We start from the raw sequence: 20,432 nt of genomic DNA, 5'->3' as shown, positions 1-20,432 counted from the left end.
CCGCGACAAGCGGCGGCGGCGGCCGCAGAGGTGCCGGGTCCCGGAGGTGCGCGCGGTGCGGACGGAGCTGGCGACGGAGGACACGCGGGGCGGGCGGCGGGGCCGGGCCGGGGGGAGAGGGGCGCAGGGCAGGGGGCTCTGCTCACCCCCCCACACACCCCCCAAGTCCCGTGTATCGTGCGGGGGGGCGATGTGGCCCCCGCTCTGGCTCCGGCGGCCCCCCCGTGCCTCGTGGCAGGAAGCGACCGGGGAGGGGGCGGCCCGGGCCGACCCACGCGACACCCCGGGGACCCTCTCGGGACCGGGACACGAGGTCCCAGGCGCCAAAAGCTCCCCCGAGGCTCCCGAGTGGGCAGCGCCGGGTCTGTGTTGGAGCCACGTCTGGGAACACATCTCGGGGCTGGGGACACATGTGGAGTAGACGGGTAGATAGATGGGCTAGTGAACGCTCAAATGTGGGGGGCTGGGGGATCCCCAAATGCCCCCTGGCTGGGAGATCCTGCAGGGCACAAGGCCACGCTTGGTTCCCCCACATCTCTTGGATCCGTCTGGAGCTGGCGGTTCCTCTGGCAGCGCCAGAGCAGCGGGCGGGCTCGGCGTTGCTGCCCAACCTGCACGTGTCTGCCTGCACGGACACCCGTCGGCACCGCACCAGGGTGCCCTCCAGGTGCAGGCTGCGCTGGGGCGCTGCGACCCCTTGCAGGGGCAGCTCCTGGCCCCTTTCTCCCTGCGGTGCCCAAAAGAGATGCTCTTTGGGAACAGGCAAATCCCGCGGATGTCCCTTCTGCAGGGGCTGCCAAGGAGGTGCCCGGGGAGGCGCACACCCTCTCAGCACGTCGCCCATGCCAGCACCTCATGCCTGCCCCTTCCCTCCCACATCTAGGACCATGAGGGGTGTCTGGGCCCTCGCGCTGGCCGGGCTGCTCAGTGCCTGCGAGGGGCAGGAGCCGCCCCCGGCTGCGGCAGGTAAGGGGGCTGGGGGCAGCAGGCGGGCTTGGGCGCACAGTCCCGCCGGGGATCCCACTGGCCGCTCCGCTGCAGTGTTCCCAGCAGCGTGGCGCTCCCAGCGCGGCGGCTCCAGCTCCGGAGGTGCCCAGCCTGGGAGGAGGAGCCGTGGGGCCGGGTGCTCCCATCACCTTCCAGCCCCCGCCCCAGCTACAACCCCTTGGCACCATCCGGCCTTTCCAAGCAATTTTGGAGCAGGGGGCAGCCAGCACGAGACCCCGATCCCACTTCTCCGTGTGGGACCCACTCTGGGGAGCTGCAGGGAGAAGCACCGAGGTGTCGTGTTGGGCAGAGAGGGGCAGCACTGGGACCTGTCCCGGCTCTGTCCTTGTGGCACAAGGCAGGCGAGCGGCCCAACAAAGCGGCTGCAGCAAAAATTGCTCTGCCGACATCCCTGCTCCGCATCTGGGAGCATCCAGCAGAGGAGGAGAGCTGCTGCTAAAGCAATAAATACATCAGGGCCCTTGCAAACAGCTTCCCTGTGGTCGTGCCTGATACGGCATTTCCTGCTTGTCCCCATTCCCAGCTGGTGACGCTCCCTGGCCACCGCTCAGCCTCACTGCTGGCCCTGCCTGTCCCCTCGTGTGTGTCCTGGTTGTCCCCTCTGTGCTGGGAGGCTCGGGGCGCTGGTGCCCGATGGCATCGCGGGCATTTCAGCCGGTGAACTTGGCCAGCTGGGCTGAATCCGAGCGTGCTGCCTGGCTGTTCCCAGCACGCTTCCCAAAGGCAGGCGGCTCGCAAGGAGCCGGCGGCCCCGGGGACAGCGCGGTGACACGTGGCCTTGCCTTGCAGAGGAGCCATGTCCGCCGCTGCACGATGAGAACCTGCTCGGGGACAAGTACGCCAACGTGACGGGTAAGGAGAGCCCTTGCGCCCTGTGTGTCAAGAGCATCAGGCCTCAGCCCCCACGGGGCAAGCGGCCGCCTCACCCTCCTGCTCCCCCCTGCAGGTTTCAACCTCATCAAGAGGTTCGAGCTGCTGAAGATCTCGGCCGTCAAGAAAATCCGCAACCCCAAGGGACCGCTGATCCTGCGGCTGGGCGCCGCGCCGCTCGTGCAGCCCACGCAGTGAGTGCCAGAGCGCGCGGGGCGGCCCTGGCAGCACCCAAGGGTGCAGGAGGAGGCCCTGGTGCTGCCCCTTGCCGCCTTCCTCCTGGAAAGCCATCCCTGAGCTCAAGCGGCTCGGCTGGGCTGCGGCCAGGCCTTGCGCAAGGGCCCTGTTTGCTCTCCCGCCTTGGCAGGCGCTCGCTGGGGCCCAGCGAGCCGCTCGGAACGCCGCTGCGCTCCGGAGGCGGCGCAGGGAAAGCCGGGGAAGGAAGGGGCTCTCCCAAGGGATGCTGGCATGAGGGTGGCAGCGTGGGATGCAGGAGATGCATCCCCGGCTCCCGCCTCCGCAGCCGAGTCCTCGGATGGCTTTCCGAGGGCGGATGCGGCAGCCCGGGGTTGCTTTTGGCCGGCTGCCCGCGCGGCCGGGTGCCAGCCCGCGGGAAGCGCTTGGCGCAGGGACGGATGCGGAGAGCAGAGCGGCTCTCCCACGGGCACCCCTGGCTCTGCTCTGGCTCTGCAGCTCCCGGAGCACAGCCGGGCCCACGGGCTCCATCCCGCTCTGGCTCCCGCCCTGGTCCCACTCCAGAGCGGTGGCTCCGAGAATCACTGGCACGCAGAGCCATTGGCAGCACCGTGGCCCAAAGCAAATATTCCCAGCGAGCTGCAGAGCCCTGGGGCGAGATCGGCACGGACGTGCCGGGCAGGCAGGGAGGGAGGCCCTGGCTTTGGGGCTGGGCTGCACGGCTCCGTCTCAGCTCCTTCCCGTGCGTCTGGGCCAGAGCAGACGGGTTGGAGCCTCTCCACCAGCTCCGGAGCGAGGGAGCTGGGATGGAGGTGCCCAGGGATGGAGGCGCTGGGCGGGTGTCCCGGGGCGGATGCTCCGCTGCAGCCGTGCGGGCCCTCGTTTGGCTGGTGGAGGACCTGGTGTTGGTGGCCCTCGTGTCACTGAGCCTGCCCGGGGGCGCGTGGCCGCCGGTGACATCCCCCCCGCAGGCGGCTGTTCCCCCGCGGGCTGCCCGACGGCTTCACGCTCGTGCTCACCCTGCGCCTCAAGAAGAACAGCAGCAGCGAGGACTGGTACCTCTTCCAGGCCACCGACCGCCAGGGCTACCCCCAGGTACAGCGCGAGCCGTGACGGGGGACGCGACCGGGCTGGGGACATCCCCGTGCCACGTGTCCCCTCCCTGCCCAGCTCTCGCTGGCCCTGCACGGCCCCGAGAAGAGCCTCGAGCTGCAGGCCCGCGCGCCGGGGGACACCTTTGTCAGCGCCGTCTTCACGGGCAAGGGCGTCTCGTCCCTCTTCGACAGCCGGTGGCACAAGGTGGCCCTGAGCGTGCAGAGCCGCGCGGCCACCGTGCACATCGACTGCGGCTTCATCTCCTCCAAGCCGCTGGCGCCGCGGCGGGCGCTGGTGCCCGAGGGCCATGCCCTGCTGGGGCTGGATGCCGTGCGCGGGACCCCGGTGCAGGTGAGGGGGTGCCCGGCGCTGCTGGCAGCCCCTGGCCCCACATGCCCCTCATCCTTGGTCCTTGCCCCCGTCCCAGTTCGACCTGCAGCAGGCGCAGATCTACTGCGACGCGGCGCTGGCGCGGCACGAGGGCTGCTGCGAGATCTCGGCCGGCGGGGTGAGTCCCCGAGGGGGAAACCGAGGCGCGTCGCGGGGCCCCGTGCGCGGAGCCCTCATCCCGGGGCTCCTGTCCCCGCTTGTCCCCCGCAGTGCCTGGCGGAAGCGCCCAAGACGCGGCGGCAGGCGGAGCTGGGGCACGGCAGCAACCTCGTCGAGATGTCGCCGCAGGGTCCGGGCAGGCTCTTCACGCGCTGCTTCTGCCTGCAGGAGCCGCTGGGCGGCACGGCGGGCGGCACGGTGAGCGCCGCGCGCGGGGACGCTGCCTGCCGCGGTGGCCCCGTGCCGGCATCGGCGCCGCGGAGCACAAAACCGCATGGATTCGGCTCTGGAAAAGCCCCGGCTCACATTTTCCAGAGCCACGGAGTGGGGATTCAGGGACGGGAAGGGAAGGCTCCTTGCAGCGCAGCCAGATGTGCTGGGTCCCAGCAGCTCCTCCCCAGAGGGCCCTGGTCTTGGGAGGTGTCACCCGTGGGTGTCCCACAGCTGTCACCCATGGGTGCATGGGCAGGTGTAGCCCGGTGGCTCCCCATTAAGGTATAAACCCTGGTGCTCAGGGCTGTCCGTGCCCCGTGGGGCTCTGCTCTCTCCGCAGGAGCCAGCAGGGGCCTTGGGGAAGACCATCCTCAAGGGCGACCTCGGGGATAAGGTGAGGGCAGGGGGCAGAGCCCGGATGCTCCGGTCCAAGCCTGTGTCCCACGTTGGTCCCCGCTGTCCCCGGGCCTCTCCGGTAGCTGCCAGGCCTGTGCGGTGCCCTGGGCACCTGAGCGCCGGGATGCTCCGTCACCACTTCCCAAGTGCTGCAGGGGCCTCTCCTTTCCCCCGCGTGGCCACGGAGCAGGGGAACAAGCCCTGTGCACTGCCCATGCAGCTGCATCCTGGGGCCGTGCCCGCTCATCCGGGACCCCCCATGCGGGATCCCGCAGGGGATTCGGGCAGCGCAGCGGGAGCGTTGGGGCCACCCCGCTCTCCTGATCCATGTCACCTCCCCGCAGGGCTATCGGGGTCCCCCTGGGCGGCCGGGGGTGCTCGGCGAGGAGGTGAGTCCCGTGGGACATGGGGGTGCTGGGATGTCCCTCCTCTGCCCGCCCCATGGCTGGAGGGACCCCTGGGGGGACAGAGCCGTGTCGGGGAGGTGACAAGTGACTGCGTTTCTTCCAGTGCCCTCCCTGCTCGCCGCCTGCGGCTTCCGGGAACGTAAGTGTCGCACCGTGCCCTGCCATGCCAGGCTATCCCATGATGTGCCATGCCAGGCTATTCTGTGCCGTGCCAGGCTATCCCATGCCATGCTAGGCTATCCCATGCCGTGCCATGCCAGGCTCTCCTGTGCCCTGTGTCTCCTCTCTCAGCTGGGCAGCCGGGAGGCTTCTCTCTTTGAAGCTGCGCCCGCGACGTCCCCACGTGCCGGGCGCAGAGCGGCTCCGTCACCACCGCGGCCGTCCCCGCCGCTCCTGGCCCGTGTCCCGGGGAACATCTGGCTGCCTGCGGAAGGTCCCTGATGCTCTCCAGATGTGGGACCGTTCCTATGGCAACCTCTGTCCGGAGTCATAGGGCGGGGGAGGCGACAATGGCAGCAGGGATGGGGACTCCGGCCAGGAATTGGGTCTGGGTGACATTGCTCTCCTCTCCCTCTAGGTCACACTCGGTCCCCCAGGCCCAAAGGTAGGTCTGTCATCACCCCAGGGACATGCAGGACCCGGCTCCCATGGGGACATGGCCACGGAGCCCCTCCACCCTGCCTGGAGCATCCCGGTCCCCACGGAGCATCCTGATCCCCGCATTCCCCAGCCGCTCCGTCCTCCTCTCTTGCAGGGCGGGAAGGGAGAGCGCGGCCTGGCTGGCCCCCACGGCACCAAGGGGGAGAAAGGTGACCGCGTGAGTGTCCCCATGGGGGTCCCATGGACATGGAGGGGGGACGTGTGTGGCCCTGGGACCGCTGCCGTGTCCCATAGGAGCCCTGCTCGCCCTGAGCCCTCCCCTCTCCTCCCCAGGGTGCCGACTGTGTGCGGACGGTCCCCGATGGCACCCTGCAGGTGAGACCCCCCCTTGTCCCATCCGCGTGTCCCCCTCTGTGCCACCCTCCCCTGAACCCCCTTTTTGTGTCCCCAGTGCGCCGAGGGCCCGCAGGGCGAGAAGGGGCAGCGCGGAGAGGCGGTGAGTGCTGCTCCAGCGGGGCCCCGCTTCCCCCCGGAGCCGGGATGGGGTGGGATGCGCTGGCGGGTGCTGTGGCTCCGGCTGCTCCCGCACCGCCGCTGCCTCCCGCGGCTCCCACTCCCACCAAGGGTTGGCACGGCAGCGCGCCAGTCTTGGGGTGCCACGTCCCATGTGGCGACCCCAGTGTGGCCCCGCTCCCAGTGAATCCATGGCCCCGCTCCTGGTGAATCCGTGGCCCTGCTCCCAGTGAATCTGTGTCCCTGCTAACAGTCATCTCTGCTGCTCACAGGGGCTCCCTGGAGCGACTGGCGCTGACGGGCAGAAGGTACCGGTGGCCCTCGGGCAATGCAGAGGCTGCGGGCTGCAGTGCAGGGGGTAGCAGTGCAGGGGGGCAGCAGTGCAGGGAATGGGGGCTGCAATGCAGAGGGTAACAGTGTGGAGTGGGGGCTGCAATGCAGGGAACAGCACTGCAAGGCTGGGGGCTGCAATACAGGGGCTGGGGGCTGCGATGCAGGGGGGCAGCACTGCAAGGACTGGGGGGCTGCAATTCAAGGACTGGGGGGCTGCAATACAGGGGCTGGGGGCTGCGATGCAGGGAGCAGCACTGCAAGGCTGGGGGCTGCAATTCAAGGGCTGGGGGCTGCAATGCAGGGAGCAGCACTGCAAGACTGGGGGGCTGCAATACAGGGGCTGGGGGGCTGCAATACAGGGGCTGGGGGCTGCGATGCAGGGGGCAGCAGTGCAGGGTGGGGGCAGCAGCGAGGGGCTGTGGGGCAGCAGGGTGGGGGCCGGGGAGCCCCCACATTTCGCATGCAGCCCCTGAGTGTGGCTCTTGCAGGGCCAGAAGGGCGACAAAGGCGACGGGGGCCTGCAGGGCAAGCCGGGCCGCCCGGGCCGCGACGTGAGTAGCCCCGCCAGCCCCTGCCAATGCATCCACAAGTCACCATCCTGCAGCATTCCTGGCGCTCTCCCTGCTCCTTCCCGCATGCCTGGCGCTCTTGGTGCTCCCTCCTGCAGGCCTGGTGCTCTCCCTGCTCTCTCTCACCTTCCCAGTGCTCTCCCTGCTCCTTCCCACGTGTCCAATGCCCTCCCTGCTTCCCTCTGCATTCCCAGTTCTCTCCCTGCTCCCTCCTGCGTTCCTGGAGCCCTCTCTGCTCCCTCCTGCATTCCCGGAGCCCTCCATGCTCCATCCCACATTCCTGGCTCTGCTCCCTCTCCGGCAGGGCCGTCCAGGAGAGATCTGCGTGGTGGGACCCAAGGGCCAGAAGGTTTGTGGGGGCTCCGGGAGGGCTGGGGGACGCTGGACCCCCATATGCCCAGGGCTTGTGCTGAGCGCCCGCTGTGCCTTGCAGGGCGACCCAGGCCTAGTGGGACCTGAGGGGCTGGCTGGCGAGCCAGGACCGCCGGGGAAGCCGGGACCGCCGGGAATCGGCTTTCCAGGGAAGCCGGTAAGAACGCCCGGCCCTCGGGAGCATCCCGGGCTCCGTGCTGGCCGCGTGCGCAGCGCAGAGCTAATGCTGTCCTCCCTGCTGGCAGGGCGACCCTGGTGGCCCCCCGGGACCCAAGGGAGACAAGGTGAGTGTGTCCCCGTGCCAGGATCAGCCCAGAGCTGCCGCCTCCCGCATCCCGATCCGGCTGCTCCGGCACGCGGGCTCAGCTCCCCTCCTCCCGCCTCTAGGGTGACTCTGGACCCGGAGGATCCCCTGGGAAGCCTGTGAGTACCGTGGGGCAGGGAGGGCTTTCCTGGGTGCTCATGTGGGATCCAAGCCTTGGCCATCCTCCCATGGGGGAGCCACTGTCCTCATTCATGGCTGGGACCATCCCTGATGCATCCCTGGATTCCTATTCCTGGGGGCGCATCCCTGGGGCACATCCCTGTCCTGTGTTGGATTCCCATCTGTGGGCAGTGGCTGCTCCCATACGCAGCCCCCTCCTCCTCTTTCCTCCCACAGGGCCCCCATGGCGCCACGGGGACTAAAGGTGACAAGGTGGGTGCAGCACCGGGGGCCTCGTCACTGTTACCCCATGGTTGCCCCGTCCCCCTGGGGCTGGCGGTGGCCCCGTGTCACCGTGCCCATCCCGACAGGGCGAGCCGTGCCAGCCGTGTCCCGTGTCCGTGGGGACGCTCGGGGCCGCCGGGCTCCCCGGGCAGCCGGGAGTCAGGGGAGAGCCCGGAGCGCCGGGCAAGGACGGGATCTCGGTGAGCGCCAGCGTGGTGGGAGGGGGCACAGGGGGGCACCAGAGGCTCATTCTGCTTCCCTAACATTCCCGCTTGGCTCCTCCATCTCCAGGACAGACCTGGCCCCGCTGGACCCAAAGGAGACAGGGTAGGTGATGCCAGAGCCACATACGGAGCATCCTTATGGAGCAGGGTGGATCCTCCAGCAATGGTCCCATGCTGAGATGTTCTTGGAGGGAATTGGCTCCCAGGGATGAGATTGGATCTTGGAGCCTGGGCGGGATTGGTGCTGCTGCCCAGCGCCTCTCTTTCCCCCCCAGGGAGACCCCGGCATCAACGGGATAAAGGGCGAGAAGGTGAGCGCCTCCATCCGTCCCTCCCGGCCACCCATAGCGGGGACCCGGTGTCCCTGAGCCCTTGTCCCTGCGCAGGGTGACTCGTGCGTGCCGTGTGACGCCGGCATCCTGGCCGCGCTGCTGCAGAGCCCCGTGGCGGGGCCGCCGCCGGTGAGTCCACGGCCGAGCCCTGTGCCCGCGGCGCCCGTGGGCACGTGCCGGGTGCTGACTGCACACACTGTCCCCAGGGCGCAGCGGCGCTGCCCGGGCTGGCTGGCATCAAGGGCGAGAAGGTGAGTGAATTCCCCCTGCACCCCCTGCCCGCGCTGGGCGCTGCCCCCGGCGGCTGCTTCCCGCTCCCGCTCTGCTGCAGGGCGACGGCGGCCACCAGGGACCCGCGGGCACACGGGTGAGTGGGGACGTGCGGGGACGCGGCAGGGCTGGGCGCGTCCTGGCACCCGGCCGCCTCTCCTCTCCGCGTCGCCTCCTCCGTGCAGGGGCTGCCGGGAGAGAAGGGACACCCGGGAGCCCAGGGAATCAAGGGAGACAAGGTGAGACCCTCTCTGTCCCCAGATGTCCCCAGATGTCCCCTGCCTCCCCAGAGCTCAGGCTGAGACCGGTGCAGCTCATTGCAAGGGGCGGCCGGGAATGGGGAGAGCGGGGCCCGCCGGGGCTCCTGCGCTGCCACCCCACCGCGCCGTGTCCCCTCTCCGCAGGGCGAGCCGTGCGGGCAGTGCCCGCCCGCTCCGCAGGCCCTCCAAGGGGCCACCACGGCGCTGGCCGTGCCGGGGCCACCGGGACCACCGGGCAGAGCGGTGAGTGGCCCCTTTGTGTGCGGCGAGGGGAGGGTGCTCCGGTGATGCCCGTTTGGGGCACCACGGGGTACATCCTGGCCTCACCGCCTGCTCCGTGTCCCCAGGGCAAACCCGGAGGCGCCGGTCCCCAAGGGCAGAAGGTGAGAGTGGCACCGAGCAGCCGCAGAGCCTGGGGAGGACAGTGCCACGGGCTGCGAACTCCCTTGCCCACGGGCATCCCCACACCAGCCTCGTGGCCTCTCTTTGCTAGGGGGACACAGGGAGCCCCGGGGACCCGGGCACGCCGGGCCTGGCCGGTGTCCCAGGGCTCGCGGGTGAGCCTGGCACGCGGGGCCCAGCTGGGCCCAAGGGCGACAAGGTGAGTGGCAGGGGTCCCCATGGTCCCCACAGCACCGAGTCCCCCCTGGCTCCTCCCAACCTCCCGTTCCCGCTCCGTCCTGCCCAGGGCGACGCCTGCGAGTCCTGCCCCGTGCTCCAAGGGGAGTTCTTGGACGTGATGGGCATCCCTGGAAAACCCGGTGCCAAGGGGGAGCAGGGCGCGCCGGGCATCGGCGAGCCGGGCAGACCCGTGAGTGCCTGCGGCTCCACAGTGCCGGATCCCTGTGGTGCCGGATCCCTGGCACTGACCGTGTGTGTTGCAGGGGAAGCCGGGCCTGCCTGGGATCCAGGGCCCCCCCGGGCCAAAGGGGCTGCAGGTGAGTGGGGTCCATGCGGGACTTGGGCACGGGGCCCTCAGCGCCCCTCACACTGCTCTGTGCCCACAGGGCGAGCGGGGACCGCAAGGGATCGGCCAGCCGGGCCCGATGGTGAGTGCGGGGGTGCTCGGCCCCCTGGTATGGTCCGTAGCCCTCGGGGGCTTGGTGGGGCCGAGCAGTGCCGTGCAATGCCGTGCAGTGCCATGTTGTGCCATGCTGTACTGTGCAACGCCCTGCAATGCTGTGCAATGCTATGCAATGTGTGCTGTACCATGCAATGCCTTGCAATGCCCTGCAACACTATGCAATGCTGTGCAATGCTGTGCTGTGCCATGCAACGCTGTGCACTGCAATGCTGTGCAATTGCATGCAATGCTGTGAAGTACCGTGCAATGCCATGCAATGCCGCACAGTGCCATGCTGTGCCATGCAATGCAATGCCACGCCATGCCATGCTGAGCAATGCTGTGCTGGGTGGCTCAGCCAGCTCACACACTCTCTGTTCCCCAGGGAGAGCCTGGAATGACTGGACCACCTGGAATAGCCGTAAGTAGCATGTTGGGCTCCTCAATGCACCCCCAACTCTGCAAGCCGTGGGATCTCCCAATTCCTGGTGGGACCTTTCCCGTGCAACTCACCTGTGCTGGGAGTGGAAGCATAATCCCAACCAGAGCAGAGCTCTGGAGTGGCTTTGCTGACCCACAGTGGCACTGGTCCCACATGGATCACTGAGGTGTCACGGCAGCTAATGCCACCTCCTGTCCCCAGGGCCCCCCCGGACCTCAGGGACCCCCAGGCACCGCAGCAGAGAAAGGCGCCAAGGTGAGGCCGGGTCCCCAAGCTGCCCACAACCTTTCCTACCGCCCCCCTTCCCATGTGCTGCATGATCCCTAATCCATGCTCCCCCTCTCTGCAGGGATCTCCAGGGTCCAAAGGTGCTGTGGGCCCCCCAGGGCCACCAGGGACCAGCATCACGGGGCCACCGGTAGGTCCTGCATCCTAGGTGGACGTCACTATCCTCCCTGGCTCAAGGAGCGGGAAGCAGCAAAGCTGCAGCTTCCTCCCACGCTCCTTGCTCTCCTCTTCCTCGCAGGGCCGTGAAGGGCAGCGGGGGCTGCCGGGGGTGCCCGGCTCCAGCGGGCTGCCGGTATGTAGGGACCTGGGGCACAGCGCAGCTGGGGACGGGGACATGGGGGTGGCTGCATGCTGATGTCCCTGCCTTTCCTGCACAGGGAGAGAAGGGCGCCCGCGGCGAGAAGGTGAGTGAGGCCTGGGGTCCCTGCCACCCCCCCACCTACACACGGGTGCCCCCGGGCTTGTCCCCATGTCCCTCACCCCCCTGTTCCTTCAGGGAGACGCTGGCGAGTGCCTGTGCCCGCCTGGCACGCGGCAGGACGGCGGCTCCGTGGGGATGCCGGTAAGCGCCGCGTGCGCCCCGTCACCCCTGTCCCTGCTGTCCCCTGTGCCCCCGGCCCCGCTCGGCCCCCGCTCAGCGCTCTGCCCTTCTCTCGGTGCCAGGGAGCCCCTGGACTCTGGAGCGGCGTGTCCTGGCAGCCCGGCCCGCAGGTGCGTGCCGGCCCGCGGCGCTGCCGCCCTGCCCGCGCTGCGCCCCCCGCCTCACCGCCCCTTCCTCTCTCCTGGGCTCTTGCAGGGACCCCCCGGAGCGCCAGGACCCCCCGGGCCACCCGGCGCCCCCGGCCGCCAGGTGAGTGCCAGGGAGGACGGGATGGCTCCCTGCAAAGGGGCGGCGATGGGAGTTCTCCCTGTGCTCGGTTCTAGGGCATCCCGGGACACAACGGCCTCCCCGGACTGCCAGGGCCGGCTGGAGACTTGGTAGGTGGCAGCAGCGCTGTGTGCCAGTGCCCTTCCTCATCTTCCTCTTCCTCCTCCTCATCTGTGTCCCTCGCAGGGGCCACTGGCCGTGGTGGCCGAGAGGAACATGGAGGTGCTGAAGGTGAGCGTGCAGGGATGGGTGCACGGGGACGGGCACGTGGTGCCCAGGCCTCGCTCACGCTGCCACCGTCCCCCCTAGAGCCTGTGCGGGGACTGCGTGCAGCTGCAGGCCGCCCTCGTGGCACCGGCCGAGGACACGGGCGAGCCAGGCCGGCCCGGCGCCCCCGGCAGCGAGAGCTGCGCCCGCGTGAGTATCCTGCAGCCCTGGCACGTCCAGGGGCTGCAGCAGGGATGCTCCTGCAAAGCCAGGCATTGGAGAGAGTGACGGTGGTGCAGCGTGGCACACGTGTGCACGCTGGTGGTGCAATGCAGCACACGCATGCACAGTGCTGGTTCAATGTGTTTGCTGGTGATGCAGCACCACGTGTGCATGCACAGCAGTGGTGCAGTTTGGCACACATGCACAGTGCTGGTGCATGCTAGTGGATCATGGACATGCACAATAGAGTTGCAATGTGGCACACACAGCAGTGGTGCAACATGAAACACTCATGCATGGCCGTGGTGCAACACAATGCATGCATGCATGATGGATTGTGCAACGCATGCATGGCAGTGGTGCAATGAAATGCACGCTGGTTGTGCAATGCAGCACATGCATGCATGGCAGTGGTGCAATGAGATGCATGCCTGCATGGCAGTTGTGCAATGCAGCATGTGCATGCATGGCAGTGGTGCAGTGAAATGCAAACTTGCACAGCGGTTGTGCAATGCAGCACGTGCATGCAAGGCAGTGGTGCAATGCAGCATGCTCACACATGTTGGTGGTGCAACATGGCACGCGCATGCAGAGCGGAGATGCAACACGACACACGTGTGCATGGCTGGGCCCGCTCCGGCCACGCCGGTCCCCTCGGCGACACGCCGGGCTGAGCGGCACCCTGCTTGGCGAGGGTGACAGCCGCTCTCCTTGCAGTGCTTCGCCCAGCTGCCGCGGGCAGAGGAGGCTCGGGTGAGTGCCCCACGCAGCCGGGAGCCCCACGCGCTCCGGTGCATCCCGGAGCCCCGGGGCGGGTGGCAGCATCTCCTGCCACGGCCCCATTCCCCGCAGGGTGACAGCCCGGACACGGACTGCGTGGGTGAGCCTGGGCACCCGGGCACCCCGGGCATCCCTGGAGAGAGAGGGGAGCAGGTAGGTGCCACACCGGGGCCACCGGGGCCGTGATGTGGGAGGACCCACAGCTCATTGCACCCGTGTCCCCCTGCCCAGGGCTCACCAGGACTGCGGGGACCCCCGGGGCTGCCCGGGCCTGTCGTAAGTACCGGGGCCGCGCGCCCCTGCGAGGGGGCATCGACGTAGGGCACTGGGGCAGGGGCTTGGACACCCCCCCCCAGTTCCCCTGGCTGCAAAGCAACAAGGGGGACGTCCCCGAGGCCACGGTGATGGGCAGAGGGCCCCAGCCCGGCCACACGTGGCTGCTGAGTCCAGAGGTGGAGGCGCTGCCGCCCCTTCCTGATCCCGCCCGCCCGGAGCCAGCACAGAGGCTGCCAGTGCCCGGCGCGGCCGCCCGGCTCCCGCAGCGGCTCCGTGACCTGCCTGTTTCTCCCCTCAGGGCCCCCCAGGCTTTCCCGGAACGCCGGGCGCTCCCGGACTGCCCGTAAGGACCAGCACGGCTCTGCTCTGTGCCGTCTGTTGCTGCCGCTTGGTTTGGCTGTGTCCTCGGCGCCCTGCGGGCACCGGCACAGCCGGTCCCCTGGCACCCATCCCCTCGCCTCCTCTGCCACCTCCACATGCCCATCTCATACCCTCCAGCTCCTCCAGCTCCATGCGGGGGCTCTCGGATGGGCCAGGGTTCCCACAGTTGGGAATGACCTTCCTGAGCTGGGAAGCGTCGTTCCTGGTGCCGGGAGGCTCCTGTGTCGCATCCTTTGGCCTCCCGTGGGTGCTCTGGGGGTGGTGGCCGTCCCTGCGAGTGGGACCTGCTGGCTCTGTGACACCTGGCGCTGCTGCAGCTGCCCGGTCCCCATCCCGTCCACTCCCGGGCTCCCTCCTTGCTCCCGGATGGAGCAGGGTGTCCCGCGATCTTCTCATGGAGCTGGAGCTGCCTGGGTTCATCTTCCTCATCCCCACAGCCTCATCTGGGGTTACCCCAGATCCATCATCATCTTCATCCTCATCCTCATCTTCATCCTGCTGTCTCCACCAGCAGCAGAGCCGCTCTCCAGGACAGCACAGGGGCAGGGAGAGGTGGCCCCTGCCCTTGCTGGCTGTGTCCTGCTCCCGTGTCCCCGTGTCCCCCATGTCCCTGTGAGCTAATGGCACCGTAACATCACAGTCTGTGTGCGGCAGCGTGTCCTGTCCAGCGTCACCCCGTCAGCGCCCATAACCCCCACTAACCCGCTCCTGGTGTCGCTGCTCCGACGCCTGCCCGAGCACTCGCCCTGGCTCCTTCCCAGTGTGATCCTGGTGTGAGCCAGTCCAGTCCTGGTGTGATCCTGGTGCCATCCCGGAGCAATCCCGCTGCATCCCGTGCTGCAGCAAGCTGGGAGCAGGACGTGCTCCCTGTGCAGCGCTGGGATGCTCCGGGGGGAGCACGTTCAACTGTGGGGATGGCTATCCTGAGGTGTCCCCATCCACGTGGTGGCAATGGTGACACCAGGGGCCGTGCCCAGTCCTGCAGCCCCTGCCCTGGTGGGCACAGCCCTTGGCAGGGGCCCTTCCAGCCCCGCTGCATCCACCTCCTCTTTCCCAAGGGTCTCCAGGGTGAGCGCGGCCCCGCTGGACTTGCTGGCGCCAAAGGGGAGCCGGTGAGTGTGGGAGCGCAGCACCCATGGGCGCCGGGCGCCGGCCCGGGCACCTCAGCACCTTCCTCCTCCTCCTCTCCCTCCTGCTCCACAGGGACCACCAGGGCAGCCTGGATACCCGGGCGCCACCGGCCCGCCCGGCCTTCCCGTGAGTACACACGTCCCTGCTGGGAACAGGATCCTGGAGCGTCACATCCCAGCCCAGGAGCCAGATGGCCCAGCCAGGACCCAGCTGTCCCCTGTGCCCCTCCATCCCCCGCTGTCCCACCAATTCCCTCTGCTCCCTCCTATCCCCATCAGACTCCCGGGGACCCTCATTTACCCCACCATCCACCTCCCGTGCCCCATGCCTCCCCTGTGCCCTTCATCCCAGCTGTCCCCTGATGTCCCCTCTATACCGGGGGTCCCACCTATTCCCCCTGCCGCGTCCATCCTCGGTGTCTCCCATGCCATCCCTTCACCCGCTTCCTCCCGCAGGGCATCAAGGGTGAGCGAGGCTACGTGGGCCCCCCCGGGGAAAAAGGGGAGCCGGTGAGTGACCCATGGCCGGGTGGGGGTTTGGGGTGCAGGGGACACCTCTGCCCCCCAGCCGCCTCATCCCTGCTCCGCTCTCCCTCCCCAGGGTCCCCCCGGCTTGGACGGCGTTCCCGGTCCCACGGGACCAGTGGTAGGTCCCGGGCTGTGTCTGGATGGCAAGGGGGGGCGGCTTGTGGGGCTGGTGGCCCCCCCGGCCGCTCAGCCGCTGCGTCCGCTGTGCAGGGGCCGAGGGGCGAGCGGGGCGTCCCCGGCGGCGCCGGCGAGAAGGGCGACCAGGTGAGTGTCCCCCGGGCACGGGGACCCTGCGCGGGGCCACAACCGTGGCCATGGGGCTGCCGCGGCCCCCGGGCGCTGCCCTTCGCCTCTCCCCGCAGGGCTTCCAGGGACAGCCGGGCTTCCCGGGGCCGCCGGTGAGTGCGGGATGCGCGACTCGGGATGCGGGATGAGGGGTGTGGGATGCGGGATGTGATGCAGGGTGCGTGGCCGCTGGTGCGGGAGCCCTGGGCAAACGCGTTTGGTTTTGGGGCCGGCTCCGCCACACGGTGCCCTCGCCCCACGCCGCTGTTCTCCGTAGGGGCCTCCCGGCTTCCCGGGGAAAGCGGGGCCGGCCGGGCCGCCGGGTCCCGCCGCCGAGAAGGTCAGTGCCACGGTGCTCGCTCCGCAGTGTCCCAGTGCCGGAGCGGGGTCCGCCCGTGGCAGAGCTCCCTCCGGGGTGATCCCGGCTCCCGACGCTCCCTCCGGTGGCTCTTGCAGGGCAGCGAGGGCATGCGCGGCCCCACGGGGATGCCAGGACCCCCCGGCCCCCCCGGCCCACCGGGCATCCAGGTAAGGCCAATCCAGCCTTGGAATGGCTCTCCTGGGATCCACCGTTCCTGCAGCTCCTCCAGCTATGATCCTGAGCATCCACATGTCCGCAGGGCCCCGCTGGCGTGGAAGGGCTGGATGGCAAGGATGGCAAACCGGGAATGCGGGTGAGACGGGGCGGGCACAAGTCTCCAGCGTCCCCCCACGCAGCCCCATGTGCACCAGCCCACCCGCCTCTCCCGCCCTGTGTCCATAGGGAGACCCCGGCCCTCCCGGGCCCCCGGGGATGATGGGACCGCCGGTGAGTGACGCTATTCCTTGACGCCACCTGCTCCGTGCCGTGCGGCTGGGATCGTGTCCGTGCGGATGCGCAAGGGGCCGCAGGGACGGATCCCACCAGCCTCTCTCCTTGCAGGGCTTCAAGGGCAAGACGGGACACCCGGGGCTGCCGGGACCCAAGGTGAGCGGCCGGCACCGCGGCCATCCCCACCCTGGACGTGTCCCCACCACCGTGTCCCTCTGTCCCCCCAGGGCGACTGCGGCAAACCCGGCCCCCCCGGCAGCACCGGGCGGCCCGGCGCCGAGGTGAGCGGGGCGGCGGGGGCGGCGCGGGGCTCCGGCCTCCCCTCCTCGCTCCCGCTCAGCCGCTGCCTTCGCAGGGAGACCCCGGACCCATGGGACCACAGGGCCGGCAGGGACCTCCGGGGCTGGTCGTAAGTGGAAACCTTCGTGTCCGTGGAATGAGGGGGTCTGGCAGGGGGGTGGCTCCTTCTTCATCCCAATGCCATCCCGCTCTGCTCCGCAGGGTCCTCCGGGCAGTCCCGGGCAGCCGGGTCCTGCCGGCCTCGCTGGAGTGGTGAGTAGGGCCCGGCTCATCCCGCTCCATCCCGCGGAGCCGGGCAGGGAGCCGGCGATGGGGGCACCCTGCTCCGCTCCCCAAATCCTCCCGCCGCACTGCCTGCCCGCCGCTTCCCTCCCTAGGGAGCGAAGGGCGAGCGGGGATCCGCAGGAGACCGAGGGCTGCCGGGAATGCCGGGAGCACCGGGGCCGCCAGGACACCCCGGCCCGCCGGTGAGTGTCGGGATGGCGCGGGGTGCGCGGTGAGGTGCCCAGGACCCCGCTCCATCTCCCGTTTCCCTTGGATTTCCCAGGGAGAGATGGGGCCTGACGGACCAGTCGGCAAAGAGGTATGGGAGCCGTTTGGCTGCCTTTTCCCTCCGAGAGGATGAGGAGGGCGGGGATGCTGCTCCAACCTCGCTGCCACTTCTCCGTGTATCCGTAGGGCCCCCCAGGAAAGCCGGGCTCCGCGGGACCCGCCGGACAGAAGGTGAGGATGGTGCTTGGCGACGGTGATCCCCGCTCCAGGGGCGTTTCCACGCTGCATCCTGCCTTTCTCCCGGTTTTCCCGCAGGGCGAAGCCGGCTCTCCGGGCGAGAGGGGCTACCCTGGCGAGAAGGGCCGCGCCGGAGCACCGGGGGGGCCCGGCAAGAGCGGCTCCATGGGGCTGGTGGGACCGCGGGGTCCCGCCGGAGAGAGGGGGCCCCCCGGCGCGCCGGGGCCCGCGGGCAGCCCGGGGGTGCCGGGACCCCCGGGGATGATGGTGAGGAGCAAGGCGGGGGACGGAGAGCACAGGGACGGGGCGAGGGGTGGCAAGGGGGAGCGGTGACAGGATGGGGGGACACATCCTGCCTTGGGGCCCATCCCTGCGCCCGCCGCGGCAGGCGGACGCCGTCAACTACGACGAGATCAAGCGCTTCGTGCGGCAGGAGCTGAGCAAGATGTTTGATGGTGAGAGCCGGCCAAGGGGGTGGCCGGGACTCCCCCGGGACCCCCATGCTGACCCCCCACCGCATCCCCGCAGAGCGCATGGCCTATTACACCTCCCGGATGCACTTCCCGCTGGAGACGGTGTCGGCGCCGGGACGGCCGGGCCCGCCGGGCAAGGACGGGCTGCCGGGGCGGCCGGGGCCGCCGGGCTCGCCGGGGCTGCCGGGGCAGATCGGCCGCGAGGGCCGCCAGGGCGTGCCGGGCGCGCGAGGTGGGTGTCCCCGCGGCCGCCGCCGCCGCCTCACCGCGGCCGCCGCGTCACGCGCCGCGTCCCGCAGGAGAGCCGGGCGCCAAGGGCGAGAAGGGCGAGAAAGGAGTCGGCATCATGGGCGACAGCGGCCCGCCGGGCCCCCCAGGTGCGTCCGCATGGCCCTTACATGTGTCCCCCTGTGTCCCCCACTTTGGTGCATCCACATGTCCCTTCATGTCCCCAACTTTGGTGCATCCACATGTCCCTTCCATGTGTCCCCCTATGTCCCCCACTTTGGTGCATCCACATATCCCTTCCAGGTGTCCCCTTATGTCCCCCACTTTGGTGCATCCACATGTTCCTCTGTGTCCCCCACTTTGGTGCATCCACACATCCCTTCTGGGTGTCCTCCTATGTCCCCCACTTTGGTGCATCCACATGTCCCTTCCATGTGTCCCCCTATGTCCCCCCGTCGCCTCCCAACCATGGATGGTTGGACTCCATCACCTCAGTTCCACCTTTGAAGGAGGTGCATGAAGGAGGCAGGTGAATCATAGAATCATTATGATTCCATGACTCGGACTCATTATGGTTGGAAAACCATAATGGTTCTATGATTCTATAACTCATTATGGCTGGAAAAGACCTTTAAGATCATTAAACCCAACCGTCACCCTGTGCCCACCACGCCTGCCAAGCCGTGTCCCCCAGGGCCCCACCGACATGTCCCCATCCACAGAACCGTATGTTTTATTAATAACATCTCGGGTGTTGTTATAATCACTCCCTGTCAGCCCTGCCACCCAATGTGAGCTTAAACCTCCCGCGGCGCCCGTGTTTAGTAGCTACATATATGATGTGTGTGGTGTAACGTATGGGCAGCTGTATCGCCCATTGTCTGCCTGCCATGTCCCCCTTCGTGTCCCCAGGGTGTTGCCCACTGTATCCCCGCCACGCTGCCTGTTGTATTCCCCTCCACGTCACCCACTGTGTCCCCTCCACATCACCCACCCTATCCCTGCCATGTCGCTCACTGTGTCCCCCTCATGTTGTTCATCATCTCCCTACCACGTTGCCCGTTATGTCCCTACCATGACACCGCTCATGTCCCCATCATATCATCCATCATGTCCCCACAATGTCACCCATTATCTCCCCCCATGATACCCCTTGTATACCCCCATCATGTCCCCATCATGACACCCGCACTATCTCCCTCATATCACGCATCACGTCTCTACCACGTCACCCTCACATCCTCCCCATGTCACCCATCCTGTCCCCCCCAGGTCAACGCCCATGTCCCCACCTTGACACCCCCCATGTCCCCACCACATCACCCATCAACTCCCCACCCTGTCACCCACCATATCCTGATCATGACACCCATCATATCCCCACATCACCCCTTATCTCCCCCCCATTTCCCCCTCATATCACCCCCCATGTCCCCACCATGTCACCCACCATGTCCCCACCCTGTCACCCCCCATATCCCCACCACGACACTCAACACCTCCCCACCATGACACCCCCCTGTGTCCCCACCATGACACCCAATATGTCCCCACCGTGACACCCACCCTGTCTCCACCATGTCACCCACCACATCTCTACCATGTCACCCATCATGTCCTCACCCTGTTACCCCCCATATCTCCACCATGACACCCAATACATCCCCACCACGTCACCCATCATCTTCCCACCCTGTCACCCCCCCATATCCCCACCACGACACCCAACACCTCCCCACCATGACACCCAGCAGTTCCCCACTCCGTCACCCCCCATATCCCAACCCTCTCACCCCCCATATCCCCACCACGACACCCAACACATCCCCACCACGACACCCATCATCTCCCCACCCCGTCACCCATCACATCCCCACCACGTCACCCATCATCTCCCCACCCTGTCACCCATCATCTCCCCACCCTGTCACCCATCACATCCCCACCACGACACCCAACCCCTCCCCACCACGACACCCATCATCTCCCCACCATGTCCCCACCACGTCACCCACCATGTCCCCACCATGACACCCACCATGTCCCCACCACGTCACCCACCATGTCCCCACCATGACACCCACCATGTCCCCACCACGTCACCCGCACATTCCCCCCGCCGTCACCCACACCCTCCCTCCGCAGGGCCGCAGGGGCCGCCGGGCTACGGCAAGACGGGCCCGCCGGGCCCGGTGGGGCAGCAGGGGGTGCCGGGGGTGCCGGGCCCGCCGGGCGCCGCGGGGCAGCCGGGCAAGGCGGGCGAGTGCAGCCCTGCCGCGTGCCTGGCCGCGCTGCCGCCCGAGCAGCCGCTCTTCCCACCCAAGAACCTCAAGGGCCCCTTTGGGTGAGCGGCGCCCCCCGCTCCCCCCTGCAGCACACGCGTGTTCACGCGTGTTTGTACGTGTGCGCGGCGTGGCTGGGGCCGGACAGCCCCGCCCGCGCCAATAAAGGGACTTTTCAGCCCAAATTTGGACTCCTGTCTCTGGGACTACATGGGGTGGGTGGG

At 68.6% G+C, this 20,432-nt stretch overlaps 1 protein-coding gene across 1 annotated transcript in view; it reads left to right on the top strand.

The window, feature by feature from the left end:
- COL16A1 (collagen type XVI alpha 1 chain) overlaps positions 1–20,274 on the top strand; it is a 20,850-nt gene extending 576 nt beyond the window's left edge. The window contains exons 2-71 of the mRNA XM_026043307.1: positions 884–966; positions 1,798–1,860; positions 1,955–2,072; positions 3,045–3,168; positions 3,244–3,519; positions 3,596–3,676; positions 3,769–3,915; positions 4,271–4,324; positions 4,837–4,872; positions 5,311–5,337; positions 5,488–5,550; positions 5,667–5,708; positions 5,785–5,829; positions 6,119–6,154; positions 6,668–6,730; positions 7,053–7,097; positions 7,182–7,277; positions 7,366–7,410; positions 7,508–7,543; positions 7,782–7,817; positions 7,916–8,029; positions 8,121–8,156; positions 8,329–8,364; positions 8,440–8,514; positions 8,592–8,636; positions 8,717–8,752; positions 8,841–8,894; positions 9,060–9,158; positions 9,263–9,298; positions 9,409–9,516; positions 9,604–9,726; positions 9,800–9,853; positions 9,923–9,964; positions 10,364–10,399; positions 10,622–10,675; positions 10,770–10,838; positions 10,947–11,000; positions 11,086–11,112; positions 11,205–11,270; positions 11,372–11,419; positions 11,505–11,558; positions 11,633–11,686; positions 11,763–11,807; positions 11,886–11,993; positions 12,723–12,758; positions 12,858–12,938; positions 13,017–13,061; positions 13,360–13,404; positions 14,501–14,554; positions 14,646–14,699; positions 15,029–15,082; positions 15,174–15,218; positions 15,311–15,364; positions 15,463–15,498; positions 15,663–15,725; positions 15,842–15,913; positions 16,006–16,059; positions 16,149–16,193; positions 16,308–16,352; positions 16,424–16,477; positions 16,552–16,605; positions 16,698–16,748; positions 16,874–16,963; positions 17,044–17,079; positions 17,175–17,219; positions 17,304–17,492; positions 17,614–17,680; positions 17,754–17,930; positions 17,998–18,075; positions 20,072–20,274. Coding sequence (XP_025899092.1) covers positions 888–966; positions 1,798–1,860; positions 1,955–2,072; positions 3,045–3,168; positions 3,244–3,519; positions 3,596–3,676; positions 3,769–3,915; positions 4,271–4,324; positions 4,837–4,872; positions 5,311–5,337; positions 5,488–5,550; positions 5,667–5,708; positions 5,785–5,829; positions 6,119–6,154; positions 6,668–6,730; positions 7,053–7,097; positions 7,182–7,277; positions 7,366–7,410; positions 7,508–7,543; positions 7,782–7,817; positions 7,916–8,029; positions 8,121–8,156; positions 8,329–8,364; positions 8,440–8,514; positions 8,592–8,636; positions 8,717–8,752; positions 8,841–8,894; positions 9,060–9,158; positions 9,263–9,298; positions 9,409–9,516; positions 9,604–9,726; positions 9,800–9,853; positions 9,923–9,964; positions 10,364–10,399; positions 10,622–10,675; positions 10,770–10,838; positions 10,947–11,000; positions 11,086–11,112; positions 11,205–11,270; positions 11,372–11,419; positions 11,505–11,558; positions 11,633–11,686; positions 11,763–11,807; positions 11,886–11,993; positions 12,723–12,758; positions 12,858–12,938; positions 13,017–13,061; positions 13,360–13,404; positions 14,501–14,554; positions 14,646–14,699; positions 15,029–15,082; positions 15,174–15,218; positions 15,311–15,364; positions 15,463–15,498; positions 15,663–15,725; positions 15,842–15,913; positions 16,006–16,059; positions 16,149–16,193; positions 16,308–16,352; positions 16,424–16,477; positions 16,552–16,605; positions 16,698–16,748; positions 16,874–16,963; positions 17,044–17,079; positions 17,175–17,219; positions 17,304–17,492; positions 17,614–17,680; positions 17,754–17,930; positions 17,998–18,075; positions 20,072–20,274 — 4,812 coding nt within the window. The 5' untranslated portion in view covers positions 884–887. The remainder of the gene's footprint in view (positions 1–883; positions 967–1,797; positions 1,861–1,954; positions 2,073–3,044; positions 3,169–3,243; positions 3,520–3,595; positions 3,677–3,768; positions 3,916–4,270; positions 4,325–4,836; positions 4,873–5,310; positions 5,338–5,487; positions 5,551–5,666; positions 5,709–5,784; positions 5,830–6,118; positions 6,155–6,667; positions 6,731–7,052; positions 7,098–7,181; positions 7,278–7,365; positions 7,411–7,507; positions 7,544–7,781; positions 7,818–7,915; positions 8,030–8,120; positions 8,157–8,328; positions 8,365–8,439; positions 8,515–8,591; positions 8,637–8,716; positions 8,753–8,840; positions 8,895–9,059; positions 9,159–9,262; positions 9,299–9,408; positions 9,517–9,603; positions 9,727–9,799; positions 9,854–9,922; positions 9,965–10,363; positions 10,400–10,621; positions 10,676–10,769; positions 10,839–10,946; positions 11,001–11,085; positions 11,113–11,204; positions 11,271–11,371; positions 11,420–11,504; positions 11,559–11,632; positions 11,687–11,762; positions 11,808–11,885; positions 11,994–12,722; positions 12,759–12,857; positions 12,939–13,016; positions 13,062–13,359; positions 13,405–14,500; positions 14,555–14,645; positions 14,700–15,028; positions 15,083–15,173; positions 15,219–15,310; positions 15,365–15,462; positions 15,499–15,662; positions 15,726–15,841; positions 15,914–16,005; positions 16,060–16,148; positions 16,194–16,307; positions 16,353–16,423; positions 16,478–16,551; positions 16,606–16,697; positions 16,749–16,873; positions 16,964–17,043; positions 17,080–17,174; positions 17,220–17,303; positions 17,493–17,613; positions 17,681–17,753; positions 17,931–17,997; positions 18,076–20,071) is intronic.
- Positions 20,275–20,432: the final 158 nt, after the last annotated feature.

The sequence above is a fragment of the Nothoprocta perdicaria genome, unplaced genomic scaffold, assembly GCF_003342845.1.
Source record: "Nothoprocta perdicaria isolate Ctin4 unplaced genomic scaffold, notPer1 scaffold_33, whole genome shotgun sequence".
NCBI lineage: Eukaryota > Metazoa > Chordata > Aves > Tinamiformes > Tinamidae > Nothoprocta > Nothoprocta perdicaria.
This window is presented reverse-complemented; position numbering and strand designations above follow the sequence as displayed.